At 54.3% G+C, this 19624-nt stretch overlaps 7 protein-coding genes across 7 annotated transcripts; 3 read left to right on the forward strand and 4 right to left on the reverse strand.

Annotated features, from left to right (window-relative positions):
• Positions 1 to 30: 30 nt before the first annotated feature.
• On the forward strand, positions 31 to 2569 carry BKA58DRAFT_417018 (uncharacterized protein; the record flags this gene model as incomplete). The annotated part of the gene is made up of 3 exons (XM_046172619.1): positions 31 to 312; positions 532 to 1409; positions 1472 to 2569. The coding sequence occupies exons 1-3, from the start codon at positions 231 to 233 to the stop codon at positions 2567 to 2569; spliced, it is 2058 nt and encodes a 685-aa protein (XP_046032094.1). The 5' UTR covers positions 31 to 230.
• Positions 2570 to 2623: 54 nt separating this feature from the next.
• Positions 2624 to 4369, reverse strand: BKA58DRAFT_352698 (uncharacterized protein). Its single transcript, XM_046168579.1, has 6 exons — positions 4091 to 4369; positions 3917 to 4040; positions 3715 to 3864; positions 3313 to 3669; positions 3157 to 3266; positions 2624 to 3109 (listed from the first exon to the last, which is right to left on the reverse strand). Exons 1-6 carry the CDS (start codon positions 4256 to 4258, stop codon positions 2930 to 2932), a joined length of 1089 nt encoding a protein of 362 aa, XP_046032095.1. The 5' UTR covers positions 4259 to 4369; the 3' UTR covers positions 2624 to 2929.
• A 68-nt stretch (positions 4370 to 4437) lies between these two features.
• BKA58DRAFT_32502 (phosphatase 2C-like domain-containing protein) lies at positions 4438 to 6873 on the reverse strand. Its single transcript, XM_046167989.1, has 2 exons — positions 5164 to 6873; positions 4438 to 5117 (listed from the first exon to the last, which is right to left on the reverse strand). Exons 1-2 carry the CDS (start codon positions 6433 to 6435, stop codon positions 4731 to 4733), a joined length of 1659 nt encoding a protein of 552 aa, XP_046032096.1. The 5' UTR covers positions 6436 to 6873; the 3' UTR covers positions 4438 to 4730.
• Positions 6874 to 7311: 438 nt separating this feature from the next.
• On the reverse strand, positions 7312 to 8227 carry BKA58DRAFT_434962 (charged multivesicular body protein 2a; the record flags this gene model as incomplete). The annotated part of the gene is made up of 6 exons (XM_046173300.1): positions 7312 to 7443; positions 7491 to 7699; positions 7748 to 7796; positions 7844 to 7904; positions 7959 to 8173; positions 8222 to 8227. 6 exons carry the CDS (start codon positions 8225 to 8227, stop codon positions 7312 to 7314), a joined length of 672 nt encoding a protein of 223 aa, XP_046032097.1.
• A 615-nt stretch (positions 8228 to 8842) lies between these two features.
• On the forward strand, positions 8843 to 14514 carry BKA58DRAFT_352706 (uncharacterized protein; the record flags this gene model as incomplete). The annotated part of the gene is made up of 3 exons (XM_046168580.1): positions 8843 to 11204; positions 11252 to 11606; positions 12014 to 14514. The coding sequence occupies 3 exons, from the start codon at positions 8843 to 8845 to the stop codon at positions 14451 to 14453; spliced, it is 5157 nt and encodes a 1718-aa protein (XP_046032098.1). The 3' UTR covers positions 14454 to 14514.
• Positions 14515 to 15280: 766 nt separating this feature from the next.
• Positions 15281 to 17042, forward strand: BKA58DRAFT_306227 (rhomboid family membrane protein; the record flags this gene model as incomplete). Its single annotated transcript, XM_046167104.1, has 3 exons — positions 15281 to 15779; positions 15826 to 16838; positions 16902 to 17042. The coding sequence occupies 3 exons, from the start codon at positions 15281 to 15283 to the stop codon at positions 17040 to 17042; spliced, it is 1653 nt and encodes a 550-aa protein (XP_046032099.1).
• A 796-nt stretch (positions 17043 to 17838) lies between these two features.
• On the reverse strand, positions 17839 to 19620 carry BKA58DRAFT_32635 (uncharacterized protein). The gene is made up of 3 exons (XM_046168061.1): positions 19597 to 19620; positions 18343 to 19538; positions 17839 to 18292 (listed from the first exon to the last, which is right to left on the reverse strand). The coding sequence occupies exons 2-3, from the start codon at positions 19458 to 19460 to the stop codon at positions 17887 to 17889; spliced, it is 1524 nt and encodes a 507-aa protein (XP_046032100.1). The 5' UTR covers positions 19461 to 19538; positions 19597 to 19620; the 3' UTR covers positions 17839 to 17886.
• Positions 19621 to 19624: the final 4 nt, after the last annotated feature.

A 19624-nucleotide genomic window follows, 5' to 3' on the forward strand; every position in this document is an offset into this window, starting at 1 on the left:
TCTGCGCAATATATTGTAATACGACCTCTTCAGCTAACTCCCAAACTAAGTTACGATTGCAATCAATCATCTTAGGATGACAGGTTTCAGCAAAATGACGCGAACCTTACATTCTATTCCTGTAGTAAGACAGAACCAAGTTTAATGACGACGTACGCTTCATAAAGTCATTGTCCCGCCGCCCTGAACTACGCGATGTATCTGGACAAAGACGCTATTGCTTTGACATCATGCACACAACGACGAGAATCGACGGTAGCGACTTTGACATGATCTTCTTAGGACGCAGGCATCCTTCACAAGCTAGTGAGGGTAACAATGTGTGCTCTTTGGAGCAGGATGAAGACAGTGAATGTCACGACCTCTTTCGTACCCTTTCTACAGTGATATGGGGTCAGCAGATGTGCAATCAGACCAAAAGAAGGCGTTTGAGCCTTCATTCATCTATTAGCTCAGTCCATCGTTGCGATCTCGGGCGAACAAAGGTATTTACACTCTGCACTCACTCCTCCACGCTGCTTTCCACTCCAGAATCCTCTACCTTCGCAGTCATGGAGTCCACAACCCAGCAGCTGTCAACATACCCTCACATCATCCCCCTTGCTATCTCCGAAGCTAACCATCACCGCCGCCAGCCTAAGATCCGGAGTATGTCTGACTATGAAATACAACGACTCCGACGCTCTGACAGCTTCATGAATTACAACTACCATATCAACACCACATCCACGAGGCCTCGCCATATGATCTCTGGATCAAGTACCCCAGAATCCAAATACAGACCCCATCACAGGAAGGGCGAGCTACGATACGACTTCAGATTCGGCAACGGCTTCGAGCAAAAAGAAGACGCACGCTTCAAACATGCTCGACATAGACGGGATAGAAGCAGCGTCTTCACAGTCGCAAGCGCACGAACACTATGCTCAATACCCTCCGAGCCGCCCACCCCTATATCGCCTTCTCCATCTTTTCTAGATCTATACTCACCGTCTCTCCCTCCTTCACCAACCGTCGCTTCAAATCCGGCATACGCGACAACATCCCACTCCACCCTGACGCCCCTGGAACTCCAGGACTGCATTAACCACGGTCGTTATTGCCGCCTGAAGACATTCCTGCTCGAACTTCTCCACCTAGATCTCAAGCTCCCGTCTTCTGCATCTACCCCGAGGTCCTCAATGAGGACAATCTGCAACCACAAGTTCCACCATGGACGGTGCAAGAGGTGCGATTTATCCGAAGCTATATTCCCGTACCTTGGTGGTGGATTGCTAACATCGGGTTTTCATTGCAGGGATTTTGGGTGTGAAGCATGTAGTGATATGCATGTGTCGGTTCAAGAAGAAGAGTGGGCGGAGCGGACACCCTCACCATTGGATATCTCAGACGAAGCACCGCAAATTGATGTAAGTCTGGGTATAACTTCCTCTTTTTGCCCCAGGGTATCACTAACATATCGCTCCTATAGCCAATCGCTTTCATCCCAATCTCCACCACCCAACCTCATCCTCTTGACACCGGCAGCGACTGCGCATCTACATCGACACCCAGCTCTCATTCGAGCTTCTCCTTCTCCCCATCCCTCTTCAGATCCACACCACTTCCCCGCGACACCCGACCAGACCTCTCGCCGCCAACAAGTCCACCAAACTACTCACTCCCCATCCCCACACACCGACCTACCCACCACACTGGTCCATCAACACCATGCCGTGCCCGCATACCCACCGGCTTCGCCAGATACATATCTCCAAGCCCCGAAAGCACATCCAGAACCTCCGTCCTAGGCTCCAATATCCCCGCAACCGCCGTAGCAATGCTGCAAGCCTCGCCTACGACAGTCCACATCCGGCAACCCCATTCACGGCCTGGCACCGCTGTTCAGTCTACTCGATCACCATCACCCTTATCCACACCAGTGACTGAGATTGAAAACCCCCTCTCGGATACACCAATCACAATAATCCACATCCGGCAACCCCATTCACGACCCGAACCCGCTGTTCAGTCTACTCCATCACCATCACCCCTATCCAGACCAGCAACTGAAATCAAGAACCCCCTTCGAGATGATACCACATCCCAAGCCTCGCCTGCGACAACTGTTATCCGTCATTTACACTCTCAACCTGGGACCGCAGTCCAGCCTTTTCCGTCTCCACCACCCACAACAACACCAACAACTGAAATCGAAAACCCCCTTTCAGACACCGCCCACTCAGCCCCCCACAGCCCCCCTTCCCCCGACTCCCGCACCACCATCCTCCGCCTCCACCGCGCCCTCTCCACCTCAACCAGCTCAACAGACACCCACCTAATCCGCACCGCACGCCTCGTCCTCGGCCTCGCCGTCCAAAGTGCCGCGGGACGCATCCCAGCGGACATCGCGGAGAAAGTGTCAGCGCAGCTCTTTTCCGAGGAGGGGCAGGAGGTCATGGAAAGGGAGGAGTTTGTTACGTTTGTGAGGGAGGCGGTGGAGAGGGGGGAGGTGAGTGAGGTGAGGGGGTCGCAGATCCTGGAGTTGATTAATGCTAGTGGGGAGGGGGATGTAAATTTCGTAGCTTGATGACTATTGATTATACGAGAACCTGGGGAGTGTTGAGTTAATATTGTTATAGAGAAGCCTGGAGCTATCCAAGATATGGTTAGAAAATGGGCGCAGGACGCGACGATACTTTAGACACTCAAGATGAACTTATAATAATCATGTTAATATGAACTTGCTAGACCTCCTTCACGACCCATAGTCGCGCACTGATTTCTCCTAGGACTCCTTATATGATATCTTGATTCATTCCCAAAACCTCCCCTCAGTCCTCGCGCTGCAATAATCATCATCTCAATCATCGCACCTCCTCATTCTCTGCTCATGCAGTCTAAGACTCTTAACATGGCTCGCTGACAAGTGGTCCAGGATAGCGTCATTCTACTCGTCCTCCATGCCTTCCAGTAGCGTGTGTTCGAGAACATCGCTCAGCGTCACCATGCCCTTGAGCTTGCTGTTTTCATCGATGACGACGAAGCGGTGGACGCGCGACCTGCGGATTGTGTCGTATAGAGTGGACATGTTGTCGTTGAGCGAACAGGTGAAGATACCAGGAAAGTCCTGCGGGTTGTTAGAAGCGTGTGGGTGATGAGGAGGGGAAGACTGACGTCTGAGCGTTTTAGTAGCGCGTCGCCGACAGTGAGGTTCAGGTCGTCGTATACACCGCCCTTGATAAGTGCAATGACGTCGACGGCTTCGAAAACGTTCAGCACGGTACCTGTTGGTCTTAGCCAAGTTCTTTATAACCCAGCACTACCACTTACCAGCTCTGTCCAAGATAGGCACACTCGATATGCTCTTCTTAACAAGCATGTGGATGACGTCCATGACCGGTGTATCCATTGATGCAGTCGCGAGATCCTCGTATGTACCGACATTAAGCTCCTTCAGCGGCTTCCGCAGCTTCTGTGTTTCCTTGACGTTCACGGCGATGAACTTCAATATGCGGTATTGAGTGATGACGCTAACGACCATGGTTCTACGTGTCTCGTCATCGCTGTCGACTATGGGTATACGCCGGGCGCGCGACTCGAGCATCTTGCGGCATGCTTCGTATACGGGTCGGTCGGGGTGGATGGATATAGTTTCTATGGGTTTGACGCCCAGTGATCTCTCGATGTCTGTCTTTGTGAGCTTGGGTTCGGTATTGGAGGCACAGCGCTTACCTCGCAGACTGTTCAGGCGGAACTGGTCGACCCGCGCCAAAGCGTCCGGGTTCTGCCAGTAGTACTGTATCACGTTTATATAGTCTGATGTCGTGAGGAGTCCGGCAAAGGTAGATGACTTGGAGTCCCATAGCGGCGCTGAGACGATTCCTACACACACCGTCAGCTCGCTCTTGCTTCTATATCCAATGTCCAAGCTCACCATTCTGGTTCAGTATGTTCAGACTCTTCTTCACCAGCAATGCCGTGTCAAAGACGATCAGGCGATAGCTTATAGGAAGAACATCGTAGCTCGTTCTGGCCTTGAGGAAAGCTCTGATGGTTCTCTAGCTCTTGTCAGCTACCGCAGCGACTGTCCACAATCTAGGCTTCATACCAGGCCTTCCAGTTGCTCGCGATCAACAGCTGAAAGTTGGCGCGGCTGCTCTTTCGGGGGCAAAGGCGCTCGGGACTGTTGGAGCAGGTCCCTCGGCGTCACAAAGGCGGGTCGCGCATCGCTCGTGAGGGCGTTGGTCGTAGAGTCTGCCGTGTCGACGCCCGACATGATTATCGCGTTGCTCCTCGGAGCCGCATGAGCGTGAATCCAGTGATCCAAGCTTCGGGGATAGATGTAGCGGGATGGGGACTAGTAGACGCAGGATTTCTTGAATGCGGTGAAAGTCGGTGCAGGTAGAGGCCCCACGATCGTCATTAGCGCATCGTGGACCTGGAATGTCAATGCGCAAACATGCGGGGCAAACAATGATGTAGGAGCTGAACGGCAGCAAACAAACACGTATGGCAAGCTCATCTTGACTTTACTTGCTTTGCTTTGATTGAATTGAAGCGCTCAGCTCTGAGTTACGGCTAACCTTAGGAAATGCACCCGACAGAAACCTGGTCCTGAAAGGGATCCTCAGGTACGCTAGAAATCATACACTGCCACCATCTCCTCATGAACATTGCACGCCACCCTGCCATTCCAAAACATTCCTCCAATTCATAGTATCCATATGCCAAATAGTGACCCATCCACATTATGCGTCATGTTTCCTGGCTGCCTTTGCAGCGTCCAAGTTGAGCTCAGGTCCTGGCTCGGCCTCGGCCTCCTCCATGATAATCTCCTGCGCCGCTGCTTCGACCGGTATCTCTGGCTCGCCAATCGACTTCTTCGCTTGAGCCACGATGGCGTCTGCTTCGGTGATGCCGCCCTTCATGGTCGACTGGTCACCGTCCACACCCATCGCGGCGTCGTTCTTGCGCTGCCGGAGCGCCTTGTTGTCGAAGCGAACGACCATGCAGGAGAGATTATCAGTGGAAAAGCGTGCAAGGGCGTAGTCGACGAGCTTCTTGGATGCTTCTTGGGGATCGTGAACTTGGCGGACGAGGTCGACGGCTTCCTGGTCGGAGCAGACATCCCAGAGCTACGGTTGTTAACGAATATCATGAATGTAGGGCTGTACTACTTACACCATCGCAAGCGAGAATGAGAAACTCGTCCTGCTCGGCCTGGATAACAGTCTCGGTGGTGTACGGATGTCCGGTGACCAAGTCCTTCATATAGGCATCGCCCAGTGCTCGTGTGACAGCCAGGACGCCGTTAACGCGGTTGTTGAGAATCAAGCCACCAGCGCTGGCAACACGGCGTCCCTCGTTCTCGTCGCTGCCCTTGTGGTCGTAGGAGAGGCGGAGCGCTCGGCCATTGCGGCAGAGGACAATACGCGCATCGCCTACGTTGGCGGTGTACAGCACGCGTTGTCGGCTGGCCTCGTTTCGTAATCTCGCCTCGACTTGCTGCTCAGCTGCAGGCTCCACAGCTGAATCGGTAGCCTCCCCGCCTTCGCCTGCATGCTTGATAGCCGATACTGCCGCGGGGGCAAATAGCACTGAGCCGGTGGACGATTGCGCATTAGGTACTCGGTCCTCCCACCTCAGAACCGCAATCACCGCAGTACAACCACTGTTCTTCAAAGGAAGCTTCTCCAACTGCTGGTCGACTACAGTGAAGGTCTGATCGAGCAGCTCGGGTATCGGGGTGTTGGGGTTCTTCCGGATCGTCTCTTCCAGGATCAGGTGAAGCTTCTTTCCACACCAGTCGGCAGCGAAGGTTCCGGCGTGCCCATCAAAGATGGCGAAGTATCCGTTGTCCGTCTCAACTACGGCTTGCGACAGAGGGTCAGACTGAGTGGAGCTGGCGTCGGAGATGGCGCGGGCCTTGTCGGCAGCATACGAGGGCGCTGGGGTGCTCAGGAAGTTGTACAGGTATGCGTGGGTATCCTCCATGGTTCGTCTGCACTTCTTGTTCTTATCCTCTGTAACACCAACGCGGAAGGTAGATCGTGGGCCGGGCGCCGACTCGCCGGCGGAGTTGTTGAGGGAGCCCTGGGGGACGCTGAGAGCGGCATCCGACTTGCCCAGCTTCTGCATGGGCGTCTGGGGGGCAGCCTTTTCGGTCATGGTGGAGTTGGTGGTGTTGGTGGGAGAAGAGCCGCCGAGGTGCAGCGACTGTTTTGCGCTCGAGAACATGTCGCGGGCACGCGATACGCCACTACTCCGTCGTTTTCTCTCGGTGGGAGCGGAAGCGTCACTGGGCTTGCGATCTATGGAAGCGGAGCCGTTGCTGGTCGTGTTTGTCGGTGCAGCAGCTGCGTTGTCCGCCGCTGGGGCTGCGGGTTTGGGCGCGTCATTGTTGGCAGGGGTGTCGATGGCGGGACTCTCGTCGTCCTTTGCATTGCCAAACATTTTCGAGAGCAAGCCTCCCTGGGCGCTCCGACGCCTGTTACCTGCCAGCTTGGAGGATGGCGCTGGCGTTTGGTGACTGGGTAGTGGCGGCGATGCAGATGGGGGCGGCCGAGGCGGCGGTGGATTCGCGGAGTTGAGATAAGCGGGGCTCAAGGGACAAGAATGTTAGGAAAGATGTGGACGGATGCAAGGGGAGGAGTCGTGGGAGTTGTCGGTGTTAGGTGTGATGACGTCGAAGGTGTATGGCGGGGCGAGCAGCCGGAAATATCAATTGGCGCAAGAGAAGGCTTGACGCTGGGAAAAGATGACAAGGCGCGGGCACGTTCCAGGGTTGAGATTGGACGATCGTCGAGATAGCGTGGGCGGATAGGCAGTGAGTTGCAGACAGCTTGAGCAATGGGAACCCGACTGCTTGTTGTGGAAGTGCGGGGATTAATTGTGCAGGTACTCGACTGAAGAAGGCGACCCCGCTAGGTACTGTTCAAGTGTGAATGGAGGCGACGGCGCAGGCCAAATACACGGTCTTGTGACTCGGCTCTATCACCACCAAGGTTAGCATACCCAAAGCAATTCCAGGGTTTTGGGCTACGGATCAGCACGATCTAGGCTCACGCGCATGCAGGCCGGCGCGTACGGTGGAGCCGGCTTGAATTGACTAACATATCTATGTACAGCCCGCCGGTCATGACTATCCCGCAACATGAAAAGCGGAAATTTGAGATCATCAGATCTTCATACGCAGATTGCACTGTCTCTTGACGTGATCAAGATTGAACGCTCTATTCAAGCCGTCGGCCTGAAATCCATGCATGCTGACACCGAGCCAAGAACGCTGTGCGGGCATGGCAAAGTTGCTTCTTGTACTAGCACTTCACCTCACCTTCTCAGGCTGTCCAAGCGTGCCTGGAGGTCGTCGTCATCAGGGTCAGCTCCGCCGCCGCCAACAGCCTGCGCCACCCTAGCTACAGGTACTGCGTTCTTCTGCAGTCCGCTGGGCGTCTCGCCAAGCTATGCGACGTTAGCGATTGCGGTCTTGGTGTTGAATAAGTACTCACAGCCTGGCCAAGGTCGATGCCTATCTCGTCCAAGACCTGGTTGACGACGTCTTCGCTCTCCTCTTCGTCTTCCATGCCAGTGGCATCGTCGATAGCGTCGTCCATCATCTCTTGCCTCTGGTCCATAATGTCGTTCTCTTTCTCAAACTCCATGGCAATGCGTTGGAGCGCGGGGAGGTTCATCTGCCTGTTCATGCTTCCGAGCAGTGCTGCGCATATTAGACTGGTTTAGCAAAAGATTGTAGATATAGACTTACTTGTCGCGCCCTTCATAGACTGCATCATCTGCTCGTTACTGCGTACCGTCTGCCTGGGGTTAGCCATGTTCTGCCCCTGGTATGCATCGGCCATACCTGTATTCTCAACGAAATCGCCTGTAGTTGTGTGCGCATCTGGTAGAACTTCTGGATATATCTTGCGCACGTTAGCCATGTGCTATCAGTAATGCGATAGAGCGGCTCAGCATACCGCCGTGTCCGCACCAGGTCCTTTGCCTGGATGCGCAAAGGCCCCATTTGCCCATTCTTTGCGCTCTTCTTGATGTCTGCGACTAGCTTCTTTTCCTGGTTCTCGAGCTTCACGCGCTCACGGTCCAGCTCGCGTTGCGTCTTCTCGAGTGCGCGCTGGTGTTTCCGCAACCGTTCCGCCGGCGTCATGCGCTTTCCGAAGGCCCATTCTACAATCTTCCAGGCTTGTCAGCATTGGCTCCGTATACGAAGAGGTATACATACGTTCATGGTTAGGACTAGATTGTGCGAGGTTTGTGGAGGATCCTGGGGTAAACTTGGAGACGTGGGTGCAGCGGGTAGCGCGCGATACGACGGACCACTTCGTTCGGATTATGAGGCTAGAGGAAGAGACCAGCTCTGAACTGGCGAGTGTTTGTACGGAAGTTGCCAGAGACGTCAAGTTGCAAAAAGTGGCTGCCTTGCCCGATTATGTCATTCGATGTTCGGCCGGGTTGAGGCGTGGAGGGCAAGATACACAGATGCAGGTATGGCGATGCCGAGCCTCGAGGGAACTATCTACCACTTGCCCACCTTTATGCAAGCGCAATTATAGTACATCAATTCACCCAAATAATTCACGCATCAAACAGTGCCCAGCCAGACGCACACAGGTTGACGTGAGGTAGCTGCACACGTGTATGCCGCGGTAGTGCCCTGGTGGGCGTGTAGCTGTCACGACAGCCAATCCCTGTTTCGGTGCGAGGTGGCGTGTGCACACCAACTCTGACGTTGTCTCAGCATATTCTTTCTCGACACCGCCTCTCTCCACAACAACACACCCGCCCCTCCATATCTCTCACGACATGCGCCCCTCCTCATAGCGCAACCCACCGAACCACCTCGATGAATCCCGATCGACGAAACGGCCGACCCAACTCGCCCGGCGAGTCCTCCAGCAGCGGCCGCCGTGGTGCGTCCGATGACTTCGTCCCGCGCCGGAATGCTGGACCTGGATACATGACGGTCGGCGGCGGGAGCACCACGAGCGATGCCGCCGCCCGCCTCGTCTCGATGCTGGACGAGGACTCTGGCTACGGCGGAAGTATGCAAGACGGCGAGGGCAGCGGGATGAATTGGCGGTCTAACATTGGCGAAGACAGGCCATCACCCATGTTGTCTGCCGGGTCAGGGAACGCCGAACACGAACGACAGCGCAGCCATGTCCTCCAACTGCGCTACAACCAGAACAAGAACGCCCTCGGCCGGGCAATTGCTGGCACCATCGAGACGCTCAAGAGTTTCCAAGAGATGAACCTGAAATGGCCGGCCCACTACCCCTCGGTCCAGGTGGCTGAAAAGCAAAAAGCACATCTGCGCAACGAATCACGGCCCGGCCTGGCGCACACGCAGTCTGCCATGGGCAACTTCGACCCCGACATGCGCTCCCCCGAACGACCGCGAGGACCCCGCCGAGCGGGCACGACAATTGGAGATGACTTCGGCGCCGAATCGAGCTCAGCCGCCGAACAGAAACGCAAGGAGGAGCCCAGACTGGTTACGCCACAGCTGGCCCACGACTTCTCCGTCCTGAAGTTGGAACTGCGCATGGGAGGCCGGAACCAAACAGACCTGGTACACTCGCTCGAGAAGAACTCTGTTGCCTCTCTCCTTGACGGACAGATCCAACAGAGCATACGCCACCTCTTCTCTCTCAAAGAACGTATCGAGGACACATCGAGCAAGGTCCTGGTTACCGGAGATCTCAACGCCGGAAAGTCGACCTTCTGCAACGCCCTTCTCCGACGCAAGGTCCTTCCCGAAGATCAACAGCCCTGCACAAGCATATTCTGCGAGGTTCTTGACTTCAGAGAGAATGGCGGAGTCGAAGAAGTCCATGCGATTCCCATCGGCTCGACATACAACCGCAACGACGAGAGCACCTATGTTGTATTCGACTTGAAGGACCTTGAGAAGATCGTCATCGACAACGACCACTTCTCACAATGCAAGATATACGTCAAGGACATTCGGGACGTAGATGAATCTCTTCTCAACAACGGAGTCGTCGACATCGCTCTCATTGACGCCCCAGGTCTGAACGCCGACTCTCTGAAGACAACCGCCGTTTTCGCTCGCCAAGAAGAGATTGATGTGGTCGTCTTCGTCGTCTCTGCAGCAAACCACTTCACCGAGTCCGCCAAGAACTTCATCTTCACCGCAGCGCGAGAGAAGGCATACATGTTCATGGTGGTAAACGGCTTCGACACCATCCGCGATCAGAACCGTTGCCAAGAAATGATTCTGAAGCAGGTCGCTAATCTCAGTCCCGCCACGTTCAAGGAGTCTAGCGAACTAGTACACTTTGTCTCCAGTAACGCCATTCCCATGGGTGGTGGAGGGAGCCCCCCAGATGACGGCGGCGACGATGACCCTTCTGACAAGGGAAAGGGCAAGGAAGCAGAGAAGCAACGCGACTTTGCTGACCTTGAGGCCTCGTTGCGACGTTTCGTATTGGAAAAGAGGGCACGATCCAAGCTGGCACCCGCGAAGACCTATCTCCTCAACGTGCTGGGAGACATGAACAACCTTGCCACTGTCAACCGAGATGTGTCCCAAAGCGAACTGGACCGTGTCACCAAGGAGATCCAGGCGCTCGAGCCCGAGTTTGAAGAGTCAAAGAAGTCACGGACGGAAGCCGGAGAGGCAGTAGATCGTATGGTCGAAGACACAACATCAGACGTCTATGGCCACACCCGGGACACGCTCAACAACTCTATCGCTAGGGTGGCAGAGCAGGATCTTGGCATCGAATACCCTGGCCTCTTCTCAGCTTACCAGTACGCCGAGGATATCAGAGACTCCATGCTCCACGAAATCACCGAAGCGGTTCGCTTGTGCGAAGAACATGCACGAACCCAAGCGGTACAAGGCTACAACGGCATCAAGAACTTGGGTGTTTTACATCTTGGTAACAACCTGTATGCCGATGTCATGTTCCGCCCAGAGAGGATGTTTAGGAAGTCAGTGCACGCTCTCGCCCGCCAGGTGGACATCGACATAGATCTATGGGACTTTTTCGATGTTGCCAGTCTATGGGAACGACAAGAAAAGGCTGCCGGTGCTGGTATGGCCATGACTGTTGCCGGTGTAGTCGGCGGCAGGTTAGTCGGCGGCGTCGGCTGGCTAGACGGTGCCCTTGGTGCTGCAAAGGTCATGGGTACGAGCAACATGAGGAGACTGATCATTCCCGGTCTCATCGCTGGTGGTAAGCACATCCTTTCGCTGTTATGTAATCTATACTAACTTCTATAGTTGCTCTCGGAGTATCATACGTCTTGGCTTCCGTACCTAAATCGCTACCTCATCGTCTTAGCGCAAAGCTTTCCCAACAACTCTCAGCGATCGACTATACACACTCCAACGCCCTTCGCATCAGCTCAGAGGTTCGCCGCGCACTCAAGGGCCCTGCTAACGATGTCCGCATCGGTCTGCAGAGGAACGTCGAGAAGCTCCAGCTGCAGAAGGAGGAGACAACCAAGCTTAAGGCAGAAACCGAAATCGCTCGCAAGTACTTTGGCAACCTCGTGCGCAGCAGCAACGACCTACGCCAGACGGTCCAACGCGTTGATTTGGAGGCTGCGCCACCAGCGATCAGCAGCCCGATGCAGTAGATGTTGTCATGTCCTTATGCTATTTGAAAGAGTCACGGCTTACGCATACGAAGAAAAGGTTCAGCATGGAGGCGTTTGCAGGTGTTTAGGATAGGCCATGATGAAATAATCTTGCCCGCTTTCTCAGTGTACATAGAATTGACCCAATACCCCTCTTGCCCTTTGGTCGAAATCGATAGATAGATACATCCAAACTCTGAACAAGTGAAATGATTATAGTTGTGATAGTACTTTTTGCCAAGCTGTCGCGCGTTGGACCCTGTACATTGATAGTGGACACGCGTGAATCGAGACCTCGGATCTGCGCACGTCATCCGTTCAACGCTACCTACCGCCCGCCTGCCTGCATCCACCCGCTCCATGGCGGCTCATGCACAACCGAAACCACCCTCATGGAAACTAGAAGAGACCCCCGATCTTTTCTCTTCTTCATAATCCTGCTGCTGCTCATCAACTCGCCCGAACCGCAACAGCCGACGTTCAATGCGCGCACCCGCTACCGAGAGCTCGTCGAGCGCGAATACTACCAACTCGATATCCTGAATCGGACGCGATACGGCGATTTCAATCCGAAGAAAGACAAGTGGCTGAACGTCACTGGGCTGAGGGATGAAGATGGCTTCGCATGGGACTTGCTGGACCCTGTGAAGCAGAAAGCGAAGGCGCAGTCTGAGCGACTACTGGGAGATGTGTGGAAGGGCATGCTGGATGGACCGCTGCAGGAGGGAGAGGCTGGTGTGCCGGTGTACAAGAACCTGTCTGGATACGTACAGGGAGAATGGACGCGCTCGCCGCTCAGTCGCATACGGCATCCCAGCGATATGGGTAACGCATCGGCCACCCCCGATAATCCCTTTGGAAACCTGGTGGAATACGATAGGAACCTGACTGGTGCAGGTGGACCATTGCGGATACACGTCACAGAGCTAGAGGATAGAATGCGGAGGAATGCGAACAAGACAATATCAGAGATCAGCGCGAAAGTGGTCATTGGAGACAAAGACAGCTTTGGAGGAAATTGGTGGGAGTTTGTGGCGCACGGCGTTCACTTTATGAAGAGTGGAACTGCTGTTCTGACTACTACGAGTGATCGGTTCGCGGGCATCTTCGCTTTGCCTCATCTGCAGATCACGCCTTACTTCTACTCGACCTCTCAGGAATTCCTCAACTGGACCATCCACGAAGCTATAGAACGGCAGGAGAAGAGAACTTTCCCGAACTGGAACCCCTGGACATCCGCTGCAGAGGGCAACAACGAAGGCATGTTTCAAGGGCACCACTGCGAATTTGTCTTGTATCTTCAGGAGTTTCCAAGTCAATCCAACGTCGACATGGACTGGCTCGAGCACGAGCTTCGCTTCCCTACTGGCGCTCCCGTCCCACACGACATCCCCCACGCCATGTCCATGGTGGGCTTCTCTCCAGATTGTGGTTTCGTGATTGAGTCAAAGGGCCCTCCAGACTTCCCGCCATCGGAATCCATGCATCTGGTCGGATCCAAGACAGAGGACTTCAATGTTCGCGCGAGACATGGCATCCTTGCTTTTGCTGTCAGTCTTGCGTTTCAGCTTTCCTTCACTCTCAAGCAGATGAAGGAGACAGCAACGCCGTCCATGCGGAGCCGAGTCAGCTTCTATACCATTGCTATGATGGCTCTTGGAGATGGCTTCACGTTCTTGATTCTCATCTTCATGTATTTCTTCCTCGGTACGGCACAGTTGGCTTTGTACAGCATCGCGTTCATAGCGCTTTTCTCTGTGCTGACACACCTTCGCTTCTTGATGGATATTTGGTCTGTACAAGCAGCAGAGAGAGCTCGTCAGGAGCGACAAAGAAGTCCTGCAACTACTACCGCAACTCCAACTCCAGCTCCTGAGCCTGCAGATCCAACACCGCCCACTGATGGCGGTTTGCCCTTACCGGCTACTGCCGCTCGACCGCCACGTCCACCTACTCCTATCATTATTGCACCAGACCAGGACGACCCTGACGAAGACCTCACTCCGGGTCTGAACAACACGCCAACTCCAGCCGGGGCTACGACAACGAATGCCAATCCCCGGGCCGAGCTTGGTGCACTGTACAGTCGCTTTTGCCTTATGCTCATAGTCCTGTTCTTTGTAACTATACACTTCGGGACTGCGCGCACGACCTACCGCGCGATTTACTTCGACGTCATCACTTTCATCTATCTCTCCTTTTGGGCACCGCAGATCTACCGGAACATCGTGCGCAACTGCCGGCGAGCTCTGCGCTGGGACTACGTTGTAGGAACCAGCGTGGCCCGCATCGCGCCTGTCGCATACTTCTACATGAAAGACGACAATGTGCTGTTTTCAAAAACAGACTGGAGAGCAATGGGCTTCCTAGCAGGCTGGGTGTGGATCCAAGTGGTAGTGCTGGTGAGTCAGGAAATGCTAGGCCCACGCTTCTTCATCAGAGACGGATGGGCGCCCCCAGCATACGATTACCACCCTATCCTACGCGAAGACGAGGAAGGCGCAACAATGCCCCTCAACATCACCACTTCGCCCGACTCACCCACCACAATCGACGCCTCGGCCCCCGACGGCGAATCCTCCAAAGCCTCGGGCGAATCCAAATCCAAGGGCAAAAAAGTCTTCGATTGCAGTATCTGCGCCAACGACATTGAAGTCCCCGTCATACCCGCAGGGGCTGATGAGAGCAGTGTGGCTGGCATGGGTGGGACGAGCATGATTCTGCAGAGAAGGCAGTACATGGTGACGCCCTGTCGGCACATATTCCATACTGGTTGTCTGGAAGGGTGGATGCGATATCGACTCATGTGTCCGAATTGCAGAGAGAGCCTACCGCCGTTGTAGGCTAGATAGCTTGAATACAGTAATATTCTTCCTTTGCATCAGCATCATCAGGAGAGGACTGGAGATCAGCATGCATATGTGTAGGTGACGCATGTCTCACTGTCCGCGTAAACAAGTGGATACCTCTAGCTCCACTTTCCGCAGTGGCAGCAGCAGCGCAACGGTAACTGCCACAAGCTCCAGGGGTTTGCGCGTAGTTCCATACCAGCGCGCAGTCGCGGGATCACGACAACTAAAACCAGACACATGGTACATCCACATCGCCACGTTCTCCGTCAATACTATATGCCTGTCAGTGATTCCAAAGTGCGCGGCAGTTATAATTAGCACGTCTACGCCACAGATCGACGCTTAGACGCTAGGTGTAGGGTACAGCATCCTTTACCGGTTCCACAGCTGGGGCTGAGCATCACTCGCTTTCTGCCCCGGTCGGTCTCTGCATACGCAAACCGCAACCCTCAGCCTCTCGTTTCCTACATTCGCTTCGTGGCTGCATTGTGTGCTGGCGTTGGTGCATATAACGACGGGTGCTTGAGTTTTCTGAATTAACCTGTTCTTCTTGTTCCTCTTTCGTGTTTCCGAGACGCCGAACGAACCCCTGGACTTACACAAGGCTTGCGCGAGGCCTGTTCCGGAGACGACAAGTCGTCGCACGCCCCCCAGCTTAACCAAGGCCAAACCCTTCGTCTACCCCACAACTTCATTGTTCGACATAGTCGACCTCGCCTGCACTGCACCCGGCGACACGACGCATTCTTTCTACTGCACTGCGCATCACGTTGTGCACCTTCGCGCCTTCCTAATACCACCACAAGTGCCTGCCCACCATGGCGGCCAACGACTACTACGGCAACACCCAAGGACAGCCGCATGACAGGAACGATGGGCCTCTGCCACCGATACCCAGCAACCACACGCAACATTCCATCTCGCCCGTCAGCACGCCCTTTGGCGATCGACCCTATCCAACCCAAACCGCAAGCAGCGGAGCCCTCGGCGGCTATCCCATCGATACCTCGTATTCGAATACCTCGTACCAACCTCCAACACAATATAGCTCGACGGCACACATCAACGACCCGTACGCGCGGCAACCAGATCCGTTTGCCGACCAGAACGCAATACCGCTTCAGAACCAACCGAAGATGGATGGCAGCAGTCCGACGCGGTATAATGGTGACCCAGAGTACTATGGCATGGGTGTAGAACCAAGGCGGAGAAAGAGTAAAAAGAAGAAAGGCATGTTTAGTGGAAGGGTGACGTGGGTTGTGTATATTCTTACGGCGGTGCAAGTTGGTGTATTCGTGGGAGAGCTGATCAAGAATGGTACGTCTGGCACATGGAAGTAAAGAAACAGACTGACACCCCACAGGCATGTTAACTGGCAGCCCCATCCAAACGAAACCCAACTTCAACATCATGATCGGCCCCTCGCCCTACGTCCTTATCAACATGGGCGCCCGCTTCACGCCCTGTATGCACAACATCAAGCGCGTCATCGAAGCGCAACCAGGTCCCGTCGTATCCTGGCCCTGCCCCAACACGACAACCCTCACAGACAACAAATGCACCCTCGCCGAGCTCTGCGGCATGGGCAGCGGCGTCCCGGACCAAACCTCCGTCACAGACTTCAAAGACCGCAGCCACGAACCCAACCAATGGTGGCGCTTCATCACGCCTATTTTCCTACATGCAGGACTCATCCACATCGGCTTCAACATGCTCCTCCAATGGACACTAGGCCGCGACATGGAAAAGGAAATCGGACCCCTCCGCTTCGCCCTCGTATACTTTTCCGCCGGCATCTTCGGCTTCGTACTAGGCGGCAACTACGCCCCCGACGGCATTACCTCCGTCGGCGCTTCTGGCTCTCTTTTCGGTGTCCTCGCACTCACCATGCTGGATTTACTGTACAATTGGTCCACACGCCGCAGTCCCGTAAAAGACCTCCTCTTCCTCCTCCTCGACATGGCCATCGCCTTTGTCATCGGCCTCCTTCCCGGTCTGGACAATTTCTCTCACATCGGCGGGTTCCTCATGGGTATCGTACTTGGTATCTGCATTATCCACTCTCCCGAGTCACTACGTGCAAGGACGGGGCAGAGTGAACCCCCATATGCCACCGTAGACACCGCACCTCTAGCCCATTCTGCATCGCTCGGTGCGGATGGAGAAGAAAGCAAACCAAAGACCAGCAACAGCAAGATCACGGCGTTTGCAAAACAGCCCGTGGGCTTCTTCAAGGGGAGGAAGCCGCTCTGGTGGGCGTGGTGGCTTGTCCGTGCTGGGGGGCTGGTGGCAGTGTTCATCGGGTTTATCCTGTTGTTGAGGAACTTTTATGAGTGGAGGAATACGTGTAGTTGGTGTAAGCATTTGAGCTGTTTGGTAAGTCCTTCCCTTTTCTTCTCGTGGCAAAAGCGATGGTTACGCTAACGACATTCTCAACAGCCGATTACCACAAACGGAGTCTCATGGTGCGATATGGGAAGCCTCAATCTTACGACGACGGACGCGCCGAGCAAGCGGAGTTTGAATCCAAGTCATTTGCCCAATTTAATGGCCGAGATGGCGGTGGGACGCATCATGTAGGGAGGAGAAAAGCTGAGCAGATGTGCTATTCCATAGAAAGCTCCGGTGTTGGACAGATCTGCAAGGGCTGTCCGAGCCCGGGGTTTCGTAGGTGGATGCAAGAACATGAGAACTCTAGTTCATATTACTGGGAAGTCGCTGGGATGTCTGATTGTGTCTACAAGTGACTTGAGAAGTTCAGTCCATGTCACTGGAAACTGCAGGGCTCTGTTTCTGGTTAAGGACATATACAGGAGGTTGGAGTGTAAGCGGATACCTCTGTTCGCACCCGGGTCCTTGTAGGTGATGTGATATTGGAAACAAGGATCCATGTTTCAAGTGTCTTGGAAAGGCGGGGGCGTTGTACATGATCGTCCTGGAAAACACGGATTAGTTGTACATGATATGATACCAAACCCACGAAGCCGTGGATAACGGTCCTGGAAATCCCAGGTGCCTTGTAGGCGGAGCATGGATATCATATATTCAGTATTGAAGAACTGTAATTTTTTTCTACTGGTACATTGGGTGCTTTTCTTTATGTATCATCATGGTCGATGGCTGAGAAGAGCATAGTAGAGCACTCCGTTTTGAGAAGAAGAAATCTAGTACCGCCGTGGTATGCCATGTAAAGGTACCGACTGACCCTTCAAGCCAATCTATCTCATTCCAGAGCTTGGTCATGAGCATGAAACACGTGCTGTCGATATATCGTTGAAGGGGATTTCTTGCCCAGTGTGGTTCTCGTATACGACCAAGCGGGCGCAAGGCGGGGATGTAATCGGTCTTCGATTCTTATCACCAAAGCCGCACACGCAGACCCATTCCCAGCCCACCACACCACACCTCTTCATTCCACTTCACTTCACCACAGCGACCCCCCACCCATGCCTCCAATCCTCACACTCGACCTAACAGGATCCTTCCAATCCGGCGGCGTGGTAACCGTATACTGAAGATAACTCGCAACCGGCGGCTTATACAACTCCATATGGCCCGTCTCAGAGTTCTGCATCATAACCGCACGTGTATTGAGGTGATCAGGCCGAATCTTCTCTTCGACGCCGAGGAAGCCGCCGGACATGCGGTCGAGGAAGATGGCGAAGTTGTCCGTCTGATTGATGTTACAGCGGGCGCCGCGCGACTCGCAGTGCGCCATTAGGGCTGTTGCGGACTTGAAATATTTGAGGCATTTGGGGCATTTCATGCGGGTGATGCGGTGGTCGCCTAGGATGTGCTTGTTTAGGTCGCTGGGGATGGGGAAGTTCTGCCTGTGACAGATTAGTGCTGGGCTTGTTTCAGAATGGGATAATGAACTTACTCGCAGATGAAGGGACAGTAGTACTTGTTGACAATAGGATCGTAGAAGCGGTCTGGGTTCCAATCGTTGCTCATAGGGTCCCAGAAGCGGTCACGCAGGATGTTTGGCCCGTGCTCCTTCTCCATTGTCTCATCGTGGGCGGAGATGGAGAAGTCGCTGGGAGGGGCGTTGGGCTTGGCGTTGGGGAATAGTACTGAGCTCCTTGTCTTGCCCTTGCGAGAGCCCCAGACCTTGGTCTGGCGACAGGAGGATTGGGTGTTTAAGCTCTGAGCTGCGGAGGCATCATGTGCAGAAGAGCAACTCTGGCCTTGATGAGAGTGTCCGGGAAGAGAACTGGTACGTGCAGGATAGCCAGTTAGAACAGGAGATCCAACGGATGTTGAACAGTCGGAGTCATCGTCAGCATCTCCGTTGAGAGATATACCGCCCATCATGGGTGCAATTGCCGCGTCCACATCCGGAATGGACTTGGCCTGACATGGCAGAGGAGGGTACTGGCCATAGAAGACTGGGATGTGTTCCTCATCTTCGGATTTATCCGGCTTGATCGCCTCGTACTTGACCTCTCCAATCTCATGCTCGTCGCCGAAAGGATCGTCACCAAGCGAAACCCCAGTCTCGCGATCATCGTCGATGGCTGCCTCGTACTTGGATGTCTTCTGCAGAAAGCGAGTGTATTGCTGACCGTCTTTCAACAAGTCGGTAATCAGATGTTTGTGAACGATGTGGCCTTGGAATTGGGATGCTGATATGACGTCGCAGTGGCCGAACTCGAGGTGCTCGATGAAGAGGCATGCGCGGTAGAACGACTTCTGGCAGCCGATGCACGTAAGCTTCTGATCGACCTTGTGGTTGAGCTCGATGTGGCGCTTCAGACCTGACTTGCTCTTGAACTCGTCACCACAGACGCGGCATGCTAGGTTGTGCTCTTCCGGGCGAGTGATCTTGTGCATGGCATAGTCCTCGAAGGTATCGAAGTCTTCGTCACACTTGTGACAGTACTCGTGTTCATCGGTGTTCTTCTTGTGATTCTTCATGATCTTCTCTGTGTCGAAGGACATGTTGCAGTCTTTGTAGGTACACTTGACGCGTCGGATCGGCTCGAGTGTGGCTGGCATCTTGGTTTCGTAGTTGTGATAGTCCCAGCGTGAGTTCGTGGGGGTGGTTCTTGGAGGTACGGGCTTGACACGTTTCTACTATGCGCGAAGTCAGTCTTAAGGCAATCGGGACCCGCGGCATTAAAGCTGCGCTCACCTGCAAGTGCGAACTATGTAGGTTGTCG

The sequence above is a fragment of the Alternaria rosae genome, assembly GCF_020736505.1.
Source record: "Alternaria rosae strain MPI-PUGE-AT-0040 chromosome Unknown BKA58scaffold_1, whole genome shotgun sequence".
Lineage (NCBI taxonomy): Eukaryota > Fungi > Ascomycota > Dothideomycetes > Pleosporales > Pleosporaceae > Alternaria > Alternaria rosae.

Coding starts and splice junctions, on each gene's coding strand:
- BKA58DRAFT_32502 (XM_046167989.1), bottom strand. CDS start 6,435: ATGTTTGGCAATGCAAAGGACGACGAGAGTCCCGCCATCGACACCCCT. Junction 5,118..5,163: donor TCATTCTCGCTTGCGATGGT/GTAAGTAGTACA, acceptor TAACAACCGTAG/CTCTGGGATGTCTGCTCCGA.
- BKA58DRAFT_352698 (XM_046168579.1), bottom strand. CDS start 4,258: ATGTCGGGCGTCGACACGGCAGACTCTACGACCAACGCCCTCACGAGC. Junction 3,865..3,916: donor GAACATACTGAACCAGAATG/GTGAGCTTGGAC, acceptor CGGTGTGTGTAG/GAATCGTCTCAGCGCCGCTA. Junction 3,670..3,714: donor CCGCCTGAACAGTCTGCGAG/GTAAGCGCTGTG, acceptor TCACAAAGACAG/ACATCGAGAGATCACTGGGC.
- BKA58DRAFT_32635 (XM_046168061.1), bottom strand. CDS start 19,460: ATGCCAGCCACACTCGAGCCGATCCGACGCGTCAAGTGTACCTACAAA. Junction 18,293..18,342: donor TACTGTCCCTTCATCTGCGA/GTAAGTTCATTA, acceptor AATCTGTCACAG/GCAGAACTTCCCCATCCCCA.